This window comes from Salvelinus sp. IW2-2015, linkage group LG11, assembly GCF_002910315.2.
Source record: "Salvelinus sp. IW2-2015 linkage group LG11, ASM291031v2, whole genome shotgun sequence".
In the NCBI taxonomy this organism is placed as follows: Eukaryota; Metazoa; Chordata; class Actinopteri; order Salmoniformes; family Salmonidae; genus Salvelinus; species Salvelinus sp. IW2-2015.
The window spans coordinates 43,130,486-43,150,016 of record NC_036851.1 but is presented as its reverse complement, the minus strand read 5'-3'; the positions used below and the strand labels follow the sequence as shown (position 1 = coordinate 43,150,016).

Here is a 19,531-nt window from a genome sequence, read left to right as displayed (position 1 = left end):
GTGCCAGGCGCATCTGTTTGAGTGTGTCAAGAACTGCAACCCTGCTGTGTTTTTCACACTCAACAGTTTCCTGTGTGTATCATAGAATGGTCCTATACCAATGGACAACCAGCCAACTTGACACAACTGTGGGAAGCATTGGAGTCAACATGGGCCAGCATCCCTGTGGAATGCTTTTGACACCTTGTAAAGTCCATGCCCCAACGAATTGAAACTTCTGAGGGCAAAAGGGGGTGCATCTCAAAGTGTACACTCGGTGTATGCACTTTAGAGTACATGTCAGTGTACTGTGCATAATTAATATATGTATATAACATCCTCTCTCTTCTCATTCATCAGAACTGCACAGTGCTCAGCAACACTGTGATGATGTGTCTGGCGCCCTCTCTGGCCTTCTCTGAGAAGGGTTTCTCAGAGACAGGCAGCAATCCCGACGAGATCGGCTTCGTCATGGATGACGTGCGCACCACGCTTGTGGTCAACGAGACGTTCAGCTTCTACCCAGACCCTGTGATCGAGCCGCTCAGTTCCACGGGGCTGCTGGAGCTCAAGCCCAGCTCCCCGCTCATCCTCAAGGTGAGACTATGGTGGAAAAATTATATAAAGAAGATATTGAATAACCCTTTCAGCATGGTGAAGTTATTAATTACACTTTGGATGGTGTATCAATAAACCCTGTCACTACAAATGTACTTCCTAACTCAGTTGCCGGAGAGGAAGGACACTGCTCAGGGATTTCACCATGATACCAATGGTGACTTTATAACAGTTACAGAGTTTAATGTCTGTGATAGGAGAAAACGGAGGATGGGTCAACAACATTGTAGTTACTCCACAATACTAACCTAATTGACAGACTGAAAAAAAGGAAGCCTGTACAGAATCCAAATATTCCAAAACATGCATTCTGTTAGAAACAAGGCATCTAAAGTAATACTGCAAAAAATGCAATGCAGCAAATCCAATGCAACAAATTACTGAGTACCACTCTCCATATTTTCAAGCATAGTGGTGGCTGCATCATGTAATGGGTATGCTTGTAATTGTTAACTTCTTATGGCTGGGGGCAGTATTGAGTAGCTTGGATGAATAAGGTGCCCAAAGTAAACTGCCTGCTACTCAGTCCCAGAAGCTAAGATATGCATATTATTAGTAGATTTGGATAGAAAACACTCCGAAGTTTCTAAAACTGTTTCAATGATGTCTGTGAGTATAACAGAACTCATATGGCAGGCAAAAACCTGAGAAGAAATCCAACCAGGAAGTGGGAAATCTGAGGTTTGTAGGTTTGCCTATCCAATATACAGTGTCTATGGGGTCATATTGCACTTCCTAAGGCTTCCACTAGATGTCAACAGTCTTTAGAACCTTGTTTGATGCTTCTACTGTGAAGTAGGGGGGAATGAGAGCTGATTGAGTCAGGAGTCTGGCAGAGTGCCACGAGCTCACTCAGGCGCGCCCCGTGAGAGTTAGCTGCATTCCATCACATTTCTACAGACAAAGGAATTCTCCGGTTGAAACATTATTGAAGATTTATGTTAAAAACATCTTAAAGATTGATTCTATACATCGTTTGACATGTCACTACGAACTGTAATGGAATTTTTTTACTTGTCGTCTGGCCTGCGCGTCATCAATTTGGATTTTGGAACTAAACGCGCGAGAAAAAAAAAGAGGTATTTGGACATACATTTCGGACGTTATCGAACAAAACAAACATTTATTGTGGAACTGGGATTCCTGAGAGTGCATTCTAAATGAAGATCATCAAAGGTAAGTGAATATTTATAATGCTATTTCTGACTTCTGTTGACTCCACAACATGGCGGGTACCTGTATGGCTTGTTTTTGTGTCTGAGCGCCGTACTCAGATTATTGCATGGTGTGCTTTTTCCGTAAAGTTTTTTTGAAATCTGACACAGCGTTGCATTAAGGAGAAGTTTATCTAAAGTTCCATGTCAAACCTTTGTATCTTTTGTCAAAGTTTATTTTGAGTATTTCTGTAAATTGATGTGGCTTTCTGCAAAATCACTGGATGTTTTGGAGGCAAAACATTACTGAACATAACGCGCCAATGTAAACTAAGATTTTTGGATATAAATATGAACTTTATCAAACAAAACATACATGTATTGTGTAACATGAAGTCCTATGAGTGTCATCTGATGAAAATCATCAAAGGTTAGTGATTCATTTTATCTCTATTTCTGCTTTTTGTGACTACTCTCTTTGGCTGGAAAAATGGCTGTGTTTTTCTGTGACTAGGTACTGACCTAACATAATCAGATGGTGTGCTTTCGTCGTAAAGTCTTTTTGAAATCGGACACTGTGGTGGGATTATGTCACGAACGTCGTCAGGGAAATGACCGGACCAAGGTGCAGCGTTGTGAGCGTACATTTCTTTTTATTATGAATGTCGCCAACAAAAACAACAAACAACAAAAAACGAACGTGAAGCTGACTAGGGCTATACAGGCCACTAACACAGACAACTACGGTGGCAAAACAGGCTTCCTAAGTAGGATTCCCAATCAGAGACAACGATAGACAGCTGTCCCTGATTGAGAACCATACCCGGCCAAAACATAGAAACAGAAAACATAGAAATAAAGAAACTAGAATGCCCACCCTAGTCACACCCTGGCCTAACCAAAATAGAGGATAAAAGCCTCTCTATGGCCAGGGCGTGACAGTAACCCCCCCCCCAAAGGTGCGGACTCCGGCCGCAAAACCTGACTCTATAGGGGAGGGTCCGGGTGGGCATCTACTTCGGTGGCGGGTGCGGGACGCTGACCCCGCCTCTGGCTCCCCCCACTTTGGTGGCGCCTCTGGACTGAGGACCCTCGCTGCAGGCCCCGGACTGGGGACCCTCGTTGCAGGCCCCGGACTGGGGACCCTCGCTGCAGGCCGGATCAATACTGGAGGCTTCGTGCCATGGATCATCACTGGAGACTTCATGCCATGGATCATCCCTGGAGGCTTCGTGCCATGGATCATCCCTGGAGGCTTCGTGCCATGGATCATCACTGGAGGCTTCGTGCCATGGATCATCACTGGAGGGAGGAGACGTATAGGCAGCCTGGTGCGTGGAGCTGCCACAGGGCTTACTAGGCTGGGGAGACTTACAGGAGGCCTGGTTCTGGGAGCAGGCACAAGACTCACCAGGCTGGGGAGACATACTGGAGGCTTGGTTCTTGGAATAGGCACCGGATACACTGGGCCGTGGAGGCGCACTGGAGGTCTCGAGCGTAGATTCTGCACAACCCGTCCTGGCTGGATGGTTACCTTCGCCCGGCAAAGACGGGGCGCTGGCACAGGACACACTGGGCTGTGCAGACACACCGGAGACACAGTGCGCAGAGCCGGCGCAGGATATCCTGTGCCGTAGAGACGCACTGGCGGCCAGATGCGCTGAGCCAGCACCATCCGTCCTGGCTGGATGCCCACTCTAGCCCGGCCGATGCGGGGAGCTGGAATGTAGCGCACCGGGCTGTGAATGCGCACTGTAGACACCATGCGCTCCACCGCATATCACAGTGCCTGACCAGTACCACTCTCCCTACGGTAAGCATGAGGAGTTGGCTCAGGTCTCCAACCTGACTCAGCCAATCTCCTCGTGTGCCCCCCAAAATGTTTTGGGGGGAGTGGCCTCCCGGTCTTTCGTGCCAGCCTTGACCCTGTGTAATCCTGGACCCTTTTACTCGCTGCCTCCGCCTTCCTCGCTGCTTCCACCTGCTCCCACGGCAGGCGATCCTTTCCCGCCAGGATCTCCTCCCACGTCCAGGATCCTCCCCATTCAGGATGTCCTCCCATGTCCAGTCCTCCTTACCACGCTGCTTGGTCCGTTTGTGGTGGGTAGTTCTGTCACGAACGTCGTAAGGGAAATGACCGGACCAAGGTGCATTGTGGTGAGCGTACATTTCTTTTTATTATGAATGTCGCCAAAAAAACAAGAAACAACAAAAAAACTAATGTGAAGCTGACTAGGGCTATACAGGCCACTAACACAGACAACTACACACAACTAAGGTGGCAAAACAGGCTGCCTAAGTATGATTCCCAATCAGAGACAACGAGAGACAGTTGTCCCTGATTGAGAACCATACCCGGCCAAAACATAGAAACAGAAAACATAGAAATAAAGAAACTAGAATGCCCACCCTAGTCACAGAGAATAAAAGTCTCTTTATGGCTAGGGTGTGACAGATTAACAACAAGTTTATCTTTAAAATGGTGTAAAATACTTGTATGTTTGAGGAATTTTAATTATGCGATTTCTGTTTGAATTTGGCGCCCTGCACTTTCACTGGCTGTTGTCAAGTCGATCCTGTTAACGGGATCTCAGCCGTAAGAAGTTTTAAGGACTGGAGTTTATCAGGATAAAAAATGAACGGCTAAAGCAAAGTACAGCAAAATCCTAGAGGAAAACCTTGGTCCATTTGCTTTCCACCAGGCACTGGGAGATGAATTCAACTTTCAACAGGACAATAACCTAAAACAAAAAGACAAATCTACACTGGAGTTGCTTACCAAGAAGACAGTGAATGTTCTTGATTAGCAGTGTTACAGTTTTGACTTAAATCTTCTTAACCTGTCCTGGAACGGGGTTCCGCTACCCTCGCCAACAACCAATGAAATTGCAGGGCGCCACAGTGTCCTATTTCAAAAAGGCTTTTCGGCGAAAGCAGAACATATTATTATGTTACGTCAGCAACTAGTCACAGAAAGCATACAGCTATTTTCCAACCAAAGAGAGGAGTCACAAAAAGCAGAAATAGAGATAAAATGAATCACTAACCTTTGATATTCTTCATCAGATGACACTCCCAGGACAACATGTTACACAATACATGTATGTTTTGTTCGATCAAGTTCATATTTATAACCAAAAAACCTCAGTTTCCATTTGGCTTTGCCTCCAAAACATCCCGTGAATTTGCACAAAGCCATATCAATTTATAGAAATACTCATAATAAACTTTGATAAAACATACAAGTATTGTGCACAGAATTAAAGATATACTTCTCCTTAATGCAACCACTGTGTCAGATTTCAAAAAGACTTTACAGAAAAAGCAAACCATGCAATAATCTGAGTACGACGCTCAGACAACAAATCAAGCCAAACAGATATCCGCCATGTTGGAGTCAACTGAAGTCAGAAATAGCATTATAAATATTCACTTACCTTTGATGATCTTCATCAGAATGCACTCCCAGGAATCCCAGTTCCACAATAAATGTTTGATTTGTTCGATAAAGTTAATCTTTATGTCCAAATACCTCCTTTTTGTTCGCGCGTTTAGCCCAGTAATCCAAATTCATGACGCGCGATCACTAGGTGCAGAYGAAAAGTCAAGTTCCGTTACAGTCCGTAGAAACATGTCAAACGAAGTATAGAATCAATCTTTAGGATGTTTTTAACATAAATCTTCAATAATRTTCCAACCGGAGAATTCCTTTGTCTTCAGAAATGCAATAGAACTCAAGCTAACTCTCACGTGAACGCGCATGGTCAGCTCATGGCACTCTGGGAGAGACCTTAATCAATCCCCTCTCATTCGCCCTCACTTCACAGTAGAAGCATCACACAAGGTTCTAAAGACTGTTGACATCTAGTGGAAGCCTTAGGAAGTGCCCCATAGACACTGTGTATTGGATAGGCCAAGAGTTGAAAAACTACAAAACTCAGATTTCCCACTTCCTGGTTGGATTTTTCTCAGGTTTTCGCCTGCCATATGAGTTCTGTTATACACACAGACATCATTCAAACAGTTTTAGAAACTTCAGAGTGTTTTCTATCCAAATCTGCTAATAATATGCATATATTAGCAACTGGGACTGAGTAGCAGGCAGTTTACTCTGGGTACGCTTTTCATCCAAACGTGAAAATGCTGCCCCAAATCCCAAACAGGTTTAATATATTTGCCAAGACCTGAAAATGGTTGTCTAGCAATGATCAACAACCAATTTGACAGAGCTTGAAGAATATTGAAAATTATAACGGACAAATGTTGCACAATCCAGGTGTGGAAAGCTCTTAGAGACTTACCCAGAAAGACACACAGCTGTAATCGCTGCCAAAGGTGCTTCTACAAAGTATTTGTTCAGGGGTGTGAATACTTATGTAAATTAGATATTTCTGTATGATCATTTTCAATAAATTTGCAAAAATATCTAAAAACGTGTTTTCGCTTTGTCATTATAGGGTATTGTGTGTAGATCGGTGAGAAAAAAATATATTTAATCAATTTTGAATTCAGGCTATAACTGGTGAGAGGGTGTGTGTGTGTGTGTACATGTGTTCCTATTCACCTATGCATTCTCTTTAGTTTTGTTTCTGTCTCTGTCTCTCTCTCTCAGGGTAAGAACCTGATCCCGGCAGCCCCTGGTAACTCTCGTCTTAACTACACGGTGCTGATCGGTGACACGCCCTGTGTCCTCACCCTGTCAGAGAGCCAGCTGCTCTGTGAGTGGCCCAACCTCACCGGAGAACACAAAGTTACCGTAAGTAGTCTACTGTATCCGCTCTCTCTTTGACATTGTTGGGTAATGTTGGTTTGGTTAATGTCTGGTTGGATAATGTTGGGTTGGATAACATTGGGTTGGATAATGTTGGGTTGGGATTGGTACTGTTGGGTTTGGCTTGGTACTGTTGGGTTTGGCTTGGTAATGCTGGCTTGGGTTAGGTGAGCTTGGTGTAATGTTAAGTTGGTTGGTGTTGAGTAATAGTGGATGGGTAATGTTGGGGGGGGTAATGGTGGATTGGGTAATGTTGGGTTGAGATGGGTGTCTTATGTGGCATTGTATAACACCTTATCGTATCATATTCTTTTCACATTTATCTCACTACATCTCTCCTCACCTAACCTCTGGTTTTTGCTCATCTTGCGTTCTGTTTCTCCTCCTCCCGTCTATACTTTTTCAATATAACAGTCTCCTCTTTCCTCATGTTCATATACCCCTCTTTTTGTTCTCTATTCTTTCCTCTGTTTCTCTTGCCACTTCTTGTCTATCCTTCTCTCTCTATTCATCCCTTTAATACTAGAACGCTGGGCCTTCGAGGCAACCGCCATCAAGCTAATGAGCAGTCTAACAGTGTAATATATACATTTCATAAATGCTATCACAAAATAATCATTTGGTGTTGTTTAATGAAGATCTTGAGATAACATTAGCATATGTTAATTTTCATTAGTTTATGTTTACTGTAGGCTAAATGTAAAAACAAAAACATTCTAATGTTCAATCAATTTATTTGTGGAGTGCCTTTGTTACAACTATGAAACAAAAAGCATATGTGTCGAACCACGGGTAACAAATTATTTTTATAAACATCACAGTAAAAATAAATACCCAAACCACAGATGCGTGGTCAGTAAGACGCGTGGTCAGTAAGACGCGTGGTCAGTAAGACGCGTGGCCAGTAAGACGCGTGCAGCTCAAGACGCGTGGTCAGTAAGACGCGTGGCCAGTAAGACGCCGTGGTCACGTAAGGACGCGTGGTAGTAGACGCGTGGTCAGTAAGACGGCGTGGTCAGTAAGACGCGTGTCAGTAAGAGGCGTGGGCAAGTAAGACGGGTTGGCAGTAAGACGCGTGGTCAGTAAGACGCGTGGCAGTAAGACGAAGACGCGTGGCCAGTAAGACGCGTGGCCAGTAGACGCGTGGCCAGTAAGACGCTGGCCAGTAACGCGTGGCCAGTAGAGCGTGGCAGTAAGACGCGTGCAGTAAGACGCGTGGCGAGTAAGACGCGTGGTCCAGTAAGACGCGTGGCCAGTAAGACGAAGACGCGGTGTAGACGGTGCGTCAGTAAGACGCGTGGCCAGTAAGACGCGTGGTCAGTAAGACGCGTGAGGCAGGGTAAAGACGCGGTGGCAGTAACGCGTGTCAGTAAGAGCGTGGCCAGTAACGACTGTCGTAGAGCCGTGGTCAGTAGACGCGTGGCCAGTAAGAGCAGTGGCCAGGTAGCAGAGACGCGGGCCAGTAGACGCGTGGCAGTAAGACGCGTGCCAGTAAGACGCCGTGGCCAGTAAGACGCTGGCCAGTAGACGCGTGGCCAGTAAGACGCGTGGCCAGTAAGACGCGTGGCCAAAACGCGTGGCCAGTAAGACGAAGACGCGTGGCAGTAAGACGCGTGGCCAGTGAGACGTGGCCAGTGAGACGCAGTGGCCAGTGAGACGCGTGGCCAGTGAGACGCGGTGGTCAGTGAGACGCGTGCCAGTGAGACGCGTGGCCAGTGAGACGCCGTGGCCAGTGAGACGCGGTGGCCAGGTGAGACGCAGTGGCCAGTGAGACGCGTGCCAGTAAGACGCGTGGCCAGTGAGAACGGGCCAGTGACGAACGCGTGCGTCAGAGCAGTGGCCAGTAAGACGCGTGGCCAGTAAGACGCGTGGCCAGTAAGACGCGTGGCAGTAAGACGAAGACGCGTGGCCAGTAAGACGCGTGGCCAGTAAGACGAAGACGCGTGGTCAGTAAGACGCGTGGCCAGTAGCGCGTGGCCAGAAGACGCGTGGCTCAGTAATGTCATAAGACGCGTGGCGTAGGCGTCAGTACAGACAGCTGGCCAGTAAAAGACGCGTGCCAGTAAGACGCGTGGCCAGTAAGACGAAGACGTGTGGTCAGTAAGACGCGTGGCCAGTAAGACGAAGACGCGTGGTCAGTAAGACGCGTGGCCGTACGAAGACGTCGTGGTCAGTAAGAGCTGGCCAGTAAGGACGAAGACGCGTGGTCAGCTAAGGACGCGTGGCCAGTTAAGACACGTGGTCAGTAAGACGCGTGGTCAGTAAGACGCGTGGCCAGTTAAGACGCCAGTGGCAAGTAAGACGCTGTCAGTAAGACGCGGGTCAGTAAGACGCGTGGCACAGTAAGGACGTGTGGCCAGTAAGCACCGCGTGCTAGACGCGTGGCCAGTAAGACCTGCGTGTGGCCAGTAAGACGAAGACGCGTGGTCAGTAAGACGCGTGGCCCAGTAAGACGCGTGGGCCAGTAAGACACGGTGCTCAGTAAGACCGTGGCCAGTAAGAGACGCGGTGTCAGTTATAAGACGCGTGGTCAGTAAGACGCGTGGCCAGTAGACGCGTGGGCCAGTAAAGACGTAAGACGCGTGGTCAGTAAGAGCGCGTGCCAGTAAGAGCGAAGACGCGTGGTCAGTAAGACGCGCGTTGGTCAGTAAGCGCTGGCCAGTAAGACGCTGTGGCCATAAGACGCGGGTCAGTAAACGCGTGGTCAGTAACGCGTGCCAGTAAGACGCGTGGGTAAAGCCGGTGGTCAGTAAGACGCGTGGCCAGTAAGACGCGTGGCCAGTAGAGCGCTGTGGCAGCTAAGACGAAACGCTGGCAGTAAGACGCGTGGCCAGTTAAGACGAAAGACGCGTGGTCAGTAAGACGAAGACGCGTGGTCCAGTAAGACGCGTGGCCAGTAAGAGGCGTGCCAGTAAGACGCGTGGCCAGTAAGACGCAGTGACGCGTGCCAGTAAGACGCGTGGCCAGTATTGAACGCGTGGTCAGTGAGACGCGCGTGGTCAGTGAGACGCGTGGGCAGTGAAGACGCGTGGCCAGTACACGCGTGGCCAGTAAGACGCGTGCCAGTAAGACGCGTGGGCCAGTAAGACGCGTGCGCCAGTAAGACGCGTGGCAGTAAGACGCGTGGCCATCAGACGCAGTGGTCAGTAAGACGCCGTGGCCAGTAAGACGAAGACGCGTGGTCAGTAAACGAAGACGCTGTGTCAGTAAGACGCGTGGCCAGTAAGACGAAGACGTGTGGTCAGTTTAAGACGCGTCGGCCAGTAAGACGCGTGGCCAGTTAAGACGCGGGCCAGTAAGACGGTGTCAGTAAGACGCGTGGGCCAGTAAGACGCGTGTGTCAGTTTAAGACGCGTTAGTCAGTGAGACTTGGTCAGTGAAAGACGCGTGGTCTAGTACCGTGGCCAGTAAGCGCGTGGCCAGTTAAGACGCGTGGCCAGTAAGACGCTTTGGTCAGTAAAGACGCGTGGTCCAGTAAGACGCGTGGCCAGTAAGACGCGTGGTCAGTAAAAACGCTGGCCAGTAAGACGCGTGGCCAGTAAGAACGCTGTGGCGCAGTAAAACGCGTGGCCAGTAAACGGTGGGCAGATGAGACGCGTGGCAGTGAGACGCCTGGTGGCCAGTGAGACGCGTGGCCAGTGAGACGCGTGGCCAGTGAGACGCTGTGGTCAGTGAGACGCGTGGCCAGTAAGACGCGGTGTCAGTAAGACGCGTTGGTCCAGTAAGACGCGGTGGCCAGTAAGAACGCATGTCAGTAAGACCAGGGATCAGTAAGACGCCGTGGCAGTTAAGACGCGCTTGGTCAGTATAAGACGCGCGTGGCACAGTAAGACGAAGACGCGTAGGTTCAGTAAGACGAAAGACCGCGGTCAAGTAAAGACGCGGTGGCCAGTAAGACGAAGACGTGTGGTCAGTAAGACGCCGGGCCCAGTAAGAACGGCCAGTGCTGGCCAGTAAGACGCGTGCTCAGTAGACGCGGCCAGTAGACAGGTGTCAGTAAGACGCGTGCGTCAGTAAACGGCGTGCCAGTAAGAACCGCGTGTCAGTAAGCGGCAGGAGACCGGGTCGTGACGCGTGGTCAGTGAACGCTTGGTCAGTGTGAGACGCGTGAGTCAGTAAGCGGTGGCCAGTAAGTGCCGTTAAAGTGAGACGCGTGGCCAGTAAGAGCCGTGGCCAGCTAAAGGGCGTGCCAGTAAGACGCGTGGACCGTAGCCAAGTCGTGTCAGTAAGACGCGTGCCAAGTGAGACGCCGTGGTCAGTGAGACGCTTGCGTCAGTCAAGACGCCGTGGTCAGTAGACGCCGTGGGTCTAGTAAGACGTTGGCCTAGTAACGCGTGCAGTAGGCCAGTAAGACCGTGGCCAGTAAGACGCTGTGCAGTAGAATGACGCGTGGCTCTAGACTCCGTGGCCAGTAAGACGCGTGGCCAGGTAGGACGACGGTGCACGTATAAACGGACGTGGCCAGCTAAGAACGCGTCGGCGACGTCGGTGAGACGCTGTGGCCAGTGAGAACGCGTGGCCAGAGTGAGACGCGAGCCGCACGCGTGGCCAGTAGGACGCGTGTGGCCATGTAAGACGCACTTGCCAGTAAACGCGTGGCCAGTAAAACGGTCTGTGGGCGAGTAAAGACGCTGGAGTAACGGGCCAGTCAAGGAACGCGTGGCCAAGTCCAGAGACGCGTGGCCACGTAAAACGCGTGGCCAGGTGAGGGACGCGTGGCCAGTGAGACGCGTGGCCAGTGAGACGCGTGGCCAGTGAGACGCGTGGTCAGTGAGACGCGTGGTCAGTAAGACGCGTGGCCAGTAAGACGCGTGGTCAGTAAGACGCGTGGTCAGTAAGACGCGTGGTCACAAGGTCAAATGATAAAAACATCAGGAGCCTAAACATCATTATGAGCACCAAAATATAATTTTATTGGATAAATAGTGAAAATCAGCACAAAAGCAATAATGGCGTTTTAATGAATTTAAGTGTAAAAAATGACAGCAGTTAAAAATAKTAAATTATTTATACGTCGGATACCATGGCGAATTTGTCTGTTTCGAGGCTTCGTGTTCTTGTTTCTTTGTCATCATAATGGAGGTAACACATGATCTCTCTGAAGCGATCCCGTAACATGGTTTCTCTTAAGAAAGGTATCCCATACATGACCAGAAACGTTCCATATACACACTCTTTCCACCAAATGCTCCACGGACATTAAGTATTGAAATGAACACTTCCAGCTTATCAACAGACAGATCCCAGGCAGTGTCTCCTTGCTCCCTATGCCCAACAATACAGTGCCTTATGTGCTGTAGCATGTCCATGTCACATAAACAACCAAAGTTGGTGAGTGCATTGCTGATGTTGTTTTTTGCTTGAGATGTAGGGCCTGCTCTCTCAGTGATGATATTTTGTGATGATAATTGTCCTGTAGAATTGTCACCGGCTTGTTCTATCCAAACGGTGTCCTCCCTTCCTCTCTCCTGTCTCACCGTTTCATTTGGTGGTGACGTGGGCACCTGCTCAGTGCACACCGTTGTGTCTTTTTTGCGCTTTGGCTTCAGAGGTGGAGGTTCAGGCTGAGGCTCAGAATAATAATCATCAGAGATGTCATGGTTCACTTCCTCCCACACCATCTGAGTCGTTTTCATTCAGATCATGTAGCAGCACAAACACAGCATGTGCATCCATTCTTCTTGGTCTTCTTGCCATTGTAAATGACTCAATCCCCCACCGTGTACTCCAAGTAGACCAGAGTAGACTGATAAAACTGCTTGGATTTGGTGGACTGATACATACCATTTTGAGATCGTAAATAGAATAGATCAATACAATCGAATGGCCTGCCCTGTTCTTCATTCACAATTGGTGACTATATAATGATGCATTATTCTCTCCCCTCGCTCATCAACTCACCCATTCTCCCCCTTTCTAACCATCCTACTTTACTTCATTTATTTCATCTGTTGTTGAATGTGTGAAATTAGTTTCTGTATAGTTTAGGTTGAGTTTTGAGGCAATTATCTGGGTGATTATCAACTGGGCATGGCGCCTTCCACTGTTGTGAAAAGGAGCGGAGCAGGCTCTACTTTCGTGAAAAGGAGGGGCAATGGGGAAAACCGTTGTAACTCCAGTTTTGTTTGTGATATTAAGATTCTAACAATGGCAGTGTGTTATATATATATATATATACTTATTTTGGAAATTTAGGAAAAGTCAAGGACGAATTTAGGAAAACCCAACCCAACTAATGTGAATTATGAGGGGATTATAATTAATAGACATTTTTGTTGGGGTTAATTCATTTTTCGTAAGGGAAAATCAAGTCTGAAATTTCAAAGTGGAAATTACAAACTTCGGAAGCCTTTTTAAACCTTAAACAAGTTTTACATTTCTTGCATTGCTGGAAAGTTATCCTGCAACAGGGTTATCAAATTAAGATCCTACATCTGTATACAAATCCACATACACACATTGAAGCTTCTGCTTCCATAGTCTCAGCTGTGTTTGTGTCCTAGACAACCATGTCAAATTAAATTCTTAATTTGGCTTCTATTCTGCAGGGATTTGCACATATATTGATATTCAATGCAGCTGAGAAATGGCTTGTGGACTAAGAGGTCCATATCTATATTTTACAGTCCTTCGGTTACATGTTGTCTTTATATAGATATAGACCAGTTAAGTAAAACACTTATAGCAGTATGTTATTGATTTGACCGGGTTACCTAGGGTGCATCTCAATAGTCTGTGGCTTCCTCTCCTCATCTCGTTCCCTTCATCTGCACTGATCACTACAGTGTTGTCTCAAGGAAAGGAATTGGGGCTGCATCTCAATAGTCTAGTTTTTGAATGCACTGTTAGGAATAGAGTTGAAGCTATGGCTAGGGGAAGTAATATGGTGTGAAGGTAAGAATATATGTTCGTTTCCGGGTGTTGTGACAAGGAAAGGAACTTAGACCAGGTTTGGTATATGTTGACATACACACGCACACAAATACACACACACACACACATGTACAGGGACACACAAACATATAATAATGTGTGTGTAAATTATTTCTAATGCACCTTTATCACTATCTGTTTTGGGGTGAACTGGTCACTCCTGTCTATTGTCCACCTGTCTGTTGTCCACCCAATCCAGCAATCCAAATATTTGTTGTTCCACAAAGAATCTAAACCAGTGTGTTTCTCCCTCCCAGGTACGTGTGGGGGGATTTGAGTACTCCCCCGGGACCCTCCAGATGTACTCTGACAGCCTGCTCAGCCTGCCTGCCATCATCGGCATAGGAGGGGGCGGTGGCCTGCTCCTATTGGTCATCATCGCCGTGCTCATCGCTTACAAGAGGAAGTCACGGGATGCCGACCGCACGCTGAAACGCCTTCAGTTACAGATGGACAACCTGGAATCTCGAGTGGCGCTGGAGTGCAAGGAGGGTAAGCCAAAGCAGCTGTCTATCAACGTCATTCAACTCAATACAAGTTTATTGATCTGCACAGGACAAGCAGGCTCCATGTGCACACACACAGACACACATACCCTCCCGCTGGGTTCAGCTTGCTCTTGGTACCCGTCCAGAGGACACTTTGATCGGGGCTCCGCTGCCCGCCGCCAGATGTTGAGAGGTCTGCTTGGATAGCTTTTCTGTTTCAGAGAGAGAAAGGGGGATGAGGGAGGGAGGGAAATGGAGAGAGGGAGAGGAAGTGGTGTCTGCATGCTCTCACATTAACATTTGTTAATTTGGCAGAGACTTCTGATCCGGTCGGAGGCCAGTGATACTGTCAGTGTGTTTGTCTGTTTGGAAACGGAATAGATGGAGAGAGAGTAAATCGTAGATGCAGAGAGAAAGAGAGTAGATTGATATCATGGTTCCATAAGGACAGATAAAGAGAATGGCAGCACCAGAGTAGAGAGTGAGGGTAGAGAGGTTTGAGGGTTCCGTAAGTACAGTAAAAGAGAAAGAGATGGGAAAGACTGAGATTGAGAGAGAGTATAATTTTGAGGGATCCATAAGGGGAGCATACTGCAGCATCTGTCCTGCATTTCGAAGAACCTAGATGTTGTACAGATATAGGGAGAGATGGTTAGAGCCACAGAGAAGGAGAGATGGATAGAGAGACAGAGGGTAGGTGAGAGGGTGATACAGGTACAGAGKGCAGAGATGGATAGAGAGAAGAGGGGATGGAAAATGAGAGAAGGGCATAGGGAGAGATGGATAGAGAGAAGAGGGGATGGGAAAAGAGAGAAAATATCCGAATAACTCTGAAAAATCACACACACATGGGCGCACAGCGTAGCAAGTACGGATTCACTAGTGAGCTATGATGCGAGCGGAGCTCCGATCAATGCTAGACTCTGCAGATCCGTTCGTTCTACTATAAGACCGCCGCGCCTCTTACTCTATCGTAGCGTGCATCATGGGTGACCTCACAGAGAGATGCCTACTACTTGCAACTTCTATCCGGCGCTCGAGGGGGTACCCCACTCTCAACTGAGATGACTAAGCGCTGGAGTCTCTGCTAGGGTGTCGAACAACAGATTGACCCGAAACCTCTCCCAGTAGTGACTCATCCGCGTCTCTAGTGGAGTCACAGAGAACATCCCCCGTCTCACCCGATATACGACGTCTGACTCCTAGGGAGCGCCCCCTCTCAGCTCTATCCGTCCCTCTGTACACCACGCAGACCGTCTCACCATACCGGTACTCTTAGCATCTGAGTGAGGGGGGGCTCCCCCTATACTGAGCATTCTATCCGTACGACTCTTCATGTGACTCCGCCGCACCTCAGCATCGGGATTCACTAGACCAGACGCTCATCTGATTACCCCGTCCTCGAGCGCAGGGTGCTTCACTACCTGCACGCCGCGATTAGGAGTATACCGACGGCTGCGCTGTAACATCACGATATAGACTAGAGCTTCAGCTCAGGTGTGAACGCCAAGAGAGACGGATAGAGGAAGAGGGGCACCAGAGAAACGGCACGATAGACGTCGCTCACAGAGCAGACACGTGACTAGACGTGATGCGAGCGTCTGGAGTCCACCCCACGAGGACCACGCTCTCTCAGACTATGCAAGTTCAACGATCTCTACCTCTGACCCCGCCCACTCTACTGCCGGTCTCTCAGTGTGACCCCCTCTCACGTTCACTCAGTACGAGACGGCTCTACTGATCCACCCCCCCTCCTTATAAGGCTATCACGATGCTAATCCGTTCTCTCTTAACACCCCCCTCACTCTACCGTCCTCAATATGACCCCCCTCTCACTCTGTATCCGGTCTTCGGTCACAGATGTTAGTTGACCCCCCTCTCACCTTATCCGTTCCTCTTTGACCCCCCCTCTCACTCTATCGTCTCTCTACGATTACCCCGCAGCCCCTACTCCAACTCTATCCGACTCTACTAGTAGACCCCGGTCCTCACTCTATCCTGAAGGGGTTTCTTCTCCTCTGTACCCGTGTCACCACGTCAACTCGAATCCTCTCTCTGTACCCCTCTTACTTATCCGTCTTCTGTGAACCTCCCCTCTCACTCTATCCTCTGCATGCTGTGACCCCTCCACTCATCACAGGATTCTTCTGTACTCACTTACTCTATCGTCTCTCTTAGGGTGTACCCCTCAAGCCCATCCACTCTAATCCGTTCATCGAGCAGCCCGGATACGCTTTACCCACCTTGAATCGGAGTCTCCTCTAGTGAGCTCCACCACCCCTGACCGTACTCATTATGAGGCACGAGGGGGTCACAGAGAGACGAGTAAAGTGAGAAGGGTCACAGAGAGACGGATAGAGTGCAGAGGGGGTCACAGAGAGACGGATAGAGTGAGAGGGTCCAGAGAGACGGATAGAGTGAGAGGGGGTCACAGAGACGATAGATAGAGGGCACAGAGAGACGATAGTGAAGGGGTCACAGAGAGAAGTGATAGAGTGAGAGGGGTCACAGAGAGACGGATAGGTGAGAGGGGTCACAAGAGACGGATAGAGTGAGAGGGGGTCACAGAGAATCGGATAGAGTGAGAGGGGGCACAGAGAGACGGATAGATGAGAGGGGTCACAGAGAACGATAGGTGAGGGGAGTCAAGAACATAGAGAGAGGGGGTCACAGAGAGACCATAGAGTGAGAGGGGTCACAGAGAGACGGATAGAGAGAGGGGGCACAGAGGACGACTAGAGTGAGAGGGGTCACAGAGAGACGGATAGAGTGAGGAGGTCACAGAGAGACGGATAGAGTGAGAGGTCACAGAAGACGATAGAGTGAGAGGGGTCACAGAGAAGAGTAGAGAGGGGGTCAAGAGAGCGATAGAGAGAGAGGTCACAGAGAGACGGATAGAGTGAGAGGGGTCACAGAGATGGATTGAGTGAAACCTCTGAGACTGTTCCTTGCAGAGAGAAAAAGAGAGAGGGAGGACTAGAGAGAGCCATCTGGTGACACAAGCCATCTGTTAGGCAAGGTGTTTATTTCATTATTTGTTTGTGGGGTTTCTTTAGTCAAGATTAGGCCACAAGAGACATATCTGCATAATACAGAAATATCCCTCACACTCCTTTAGATGCCACTGAAAGGAATGGAGGGGACATAGAAAGGGTCACATGACACATGCATGTGGAGAGTGGAACATGTGTATCAACAGTGGGACACTGATATATCATGTGGGCACTGTGCTGTGTGGAGAGCTCCTGGTTAGTGTGAGTGTGGCTGCAATCACATCTGTTAGTGTGTATATGCTTTGACTATGTATAAGTTCATTTTCATTCTGTTATTGAATCAAATCAAATTGTATTAGACACCGAATACAGCAGGTGTAGACCTTACAGTGAAATGCTTACTTACTAGCCCCTAACCAACAATTTCAGTTAAAAAAAATATGGAGAAATAAAGTAACAAGTAATTAAAGAGCAGCAATAAAATAACAATGGCGACAATATATACAGGGGTGTACCAATACAGAGTCACTGTGCGAGAGCACCGGCTAGTTTATGTACAGTTGTGGCCAAAAGTTTTGAGAATGACACAAATATAAATTTTCACAAAGTCTGCTGCCTCAGTTTGTATGATGGCAATTTGCATATACTCCAGACTGTTATGAAGAGTGATCAGATGAATTGCAATTAATTGCAAAGTCCCTCTTTGCCATGCAAATGAACTCAATCCCAAAAACATATCCACTGCATTTCAGCCCTGCCACAAAAGGACCAGCTGACATCATGTCAGTGATTATCTCATTAACACAGGTGTGAGTGTTGATGAGGACAAGGCTGGAGATCACTATGTCATGCTGATTGAGTTCGAATAACAGACTGGAAGCTTCAAAAGGAGGGTGGTGCTTGGAGTCATTGTTCTTCCTCTGTCAACCATGGTTACCTGCAAGGAAACACGTGCCGTCATCATTGCTTTGCACAAAAAGGGCTTCACAGGCAAGGATATTGCTGCCAGTAAGATTACACCTAAATCAACCATTTATCSGATCATCAAGAACTTCAAGGAGAGCGGTTCAATTGTTGTGAAGAAGGCTTCAGAGCGCCCAAGAAAGTCCAGCAAGTGCCAGGACCGTCTCCTAAAGTTGATTCAGCTGCCGGATCGGGGCACCACCAGTACAGAGCTTGCTCAGGAATGGCAGCAGACAGGTGTCAGTGCATCTGCACGCACAGTGAGGCTAAGACTTTTGGAGGATGGCCTGGTGTCAAGAAGGGCAGCAAAGAAGCCACTTCTCTCCAGGAACAACATCAAGGACAGACTGATATTCTGCAAAAGGTACAGGGATTGGACTGCTGAGGACRGKGGTAAAGTCATTTTCTCTGATGAATCCCCTTTCCGATTGTTTGGGGCATCCGGAAAAATGCTTGTCCGGAGAAGACAAAGTGAGCGCTACCATCAGTCCTGTGTCATGCCAACAGTAAAGCATCCTGAGACTATTCATGTGTGGGGTTGCTTCTCAGCCAAGGGAGTGGGCTCACTCAAAATGTTTTGTAAGAACACAGCCATGAATAAAGAATGGTACCAACACATCCTCCGAGAGCAACTTCTCCCAACCATCCAGGAACAGTTGGTGACGAACAATGCTTTCCAGCATGATGGAGCACTTGCCATAACGAACTCCAAACATTGATTTTGCAAGAATGGGCTGCCATCAGTCAGGATGTGCCAGAAGTTAATGTCAGCATGCCAGAGCGGATTGCAGAGGTCTTGAAAAAGAAGGGTCAACACTGCAAATATTGACTCTATGCATCAACTTCATGTAATTGTCAATAAAAGGGCCTTCCTCTGACACCGCCGGTATAGAGTCCTGGATCCAGGATGCTTGGCCTCAGTGATGTACTGGGCCGTTCGCACTACCCTCTGTAGAGCCTTGCGGTCAGAGCCAGAGGTCATACCAGGCAGTGATGCAACCAGTCAGGATCTCTCGATGGTGCAGCTTTGAGGTCTTAGACCCATGCCAAATTTGAGGGGGAATAAATTTGTCGTGCCCTCTTCCCGACTGTCTTGGTGTGCTTGGACAGCAAGGGCGGTTCGTGCTCCAGAGCTTTCCATTCACCTTCACACTCCTGGGCCAGACTACACTCATCATATGACCTACTGAAGAGATAAGTCTTCAGTAAAGAACTTAAGGTTAGACCGAGTCTGCGTCTCTCACATTGGTAGCAGACCATTCCATAAAAATTGAGATCTATAGGAGAAAGCCCTGCCTCCAGCTGTTGCTTGTAGAAATTCTAGGGACAATTAGGAGCCTGCGTCTTGTGACCGTAGCGTAATGTAGTATGTACGGGCAGACCAACTCGGAAAGATAGTAGGAGCAAGCCCATGACAGCTTTATAGCTCAATGAACACGTTATCACGACATAATACAACATTTAGAATACAAGGATTCCACAAACATTCATTCAATTTGTCTTATTACGTCGTATAAGTCCTGCTGTAATAAGCTGAGGTCTAAACCTAAATAAAATGTAAGAAAGCGTTTCAACACAAACTCCCAATGTTACGGAAGCTTAAGTCATTGAAGTGCATTACGCCATATCGTA

At 48.1% G+C, this 19,531-nt stretch overlaps 1 protein-coding gene across 1 annotated transcript in view; it reads left to right on the top strand.

Moving 5' to 3' along the window:
- The window catches only part of LOC111970443 (plexin-A1-like), a 443,296-nt gene that overhangs the window by 376,599 nt on the left and 47,166 nt on the right, over positions 1-19,531 (top strand). Inside the window, exons 19-21 of the mRNA XM_023997171.3 lie at positions 340-576; positions 6,364-6,507; positions 13,713-13,947. Coding sequence (XP_023852939.1) covers positions 340-576; positions 6,364-6,507; positions 13,713-13,947 — 616 coding nt within the window. The remainder of the gene's footprint in view (positions 1-339; positions 577-6,363; positions 6,508-13,712; positions 13,948-19,531) is intronic.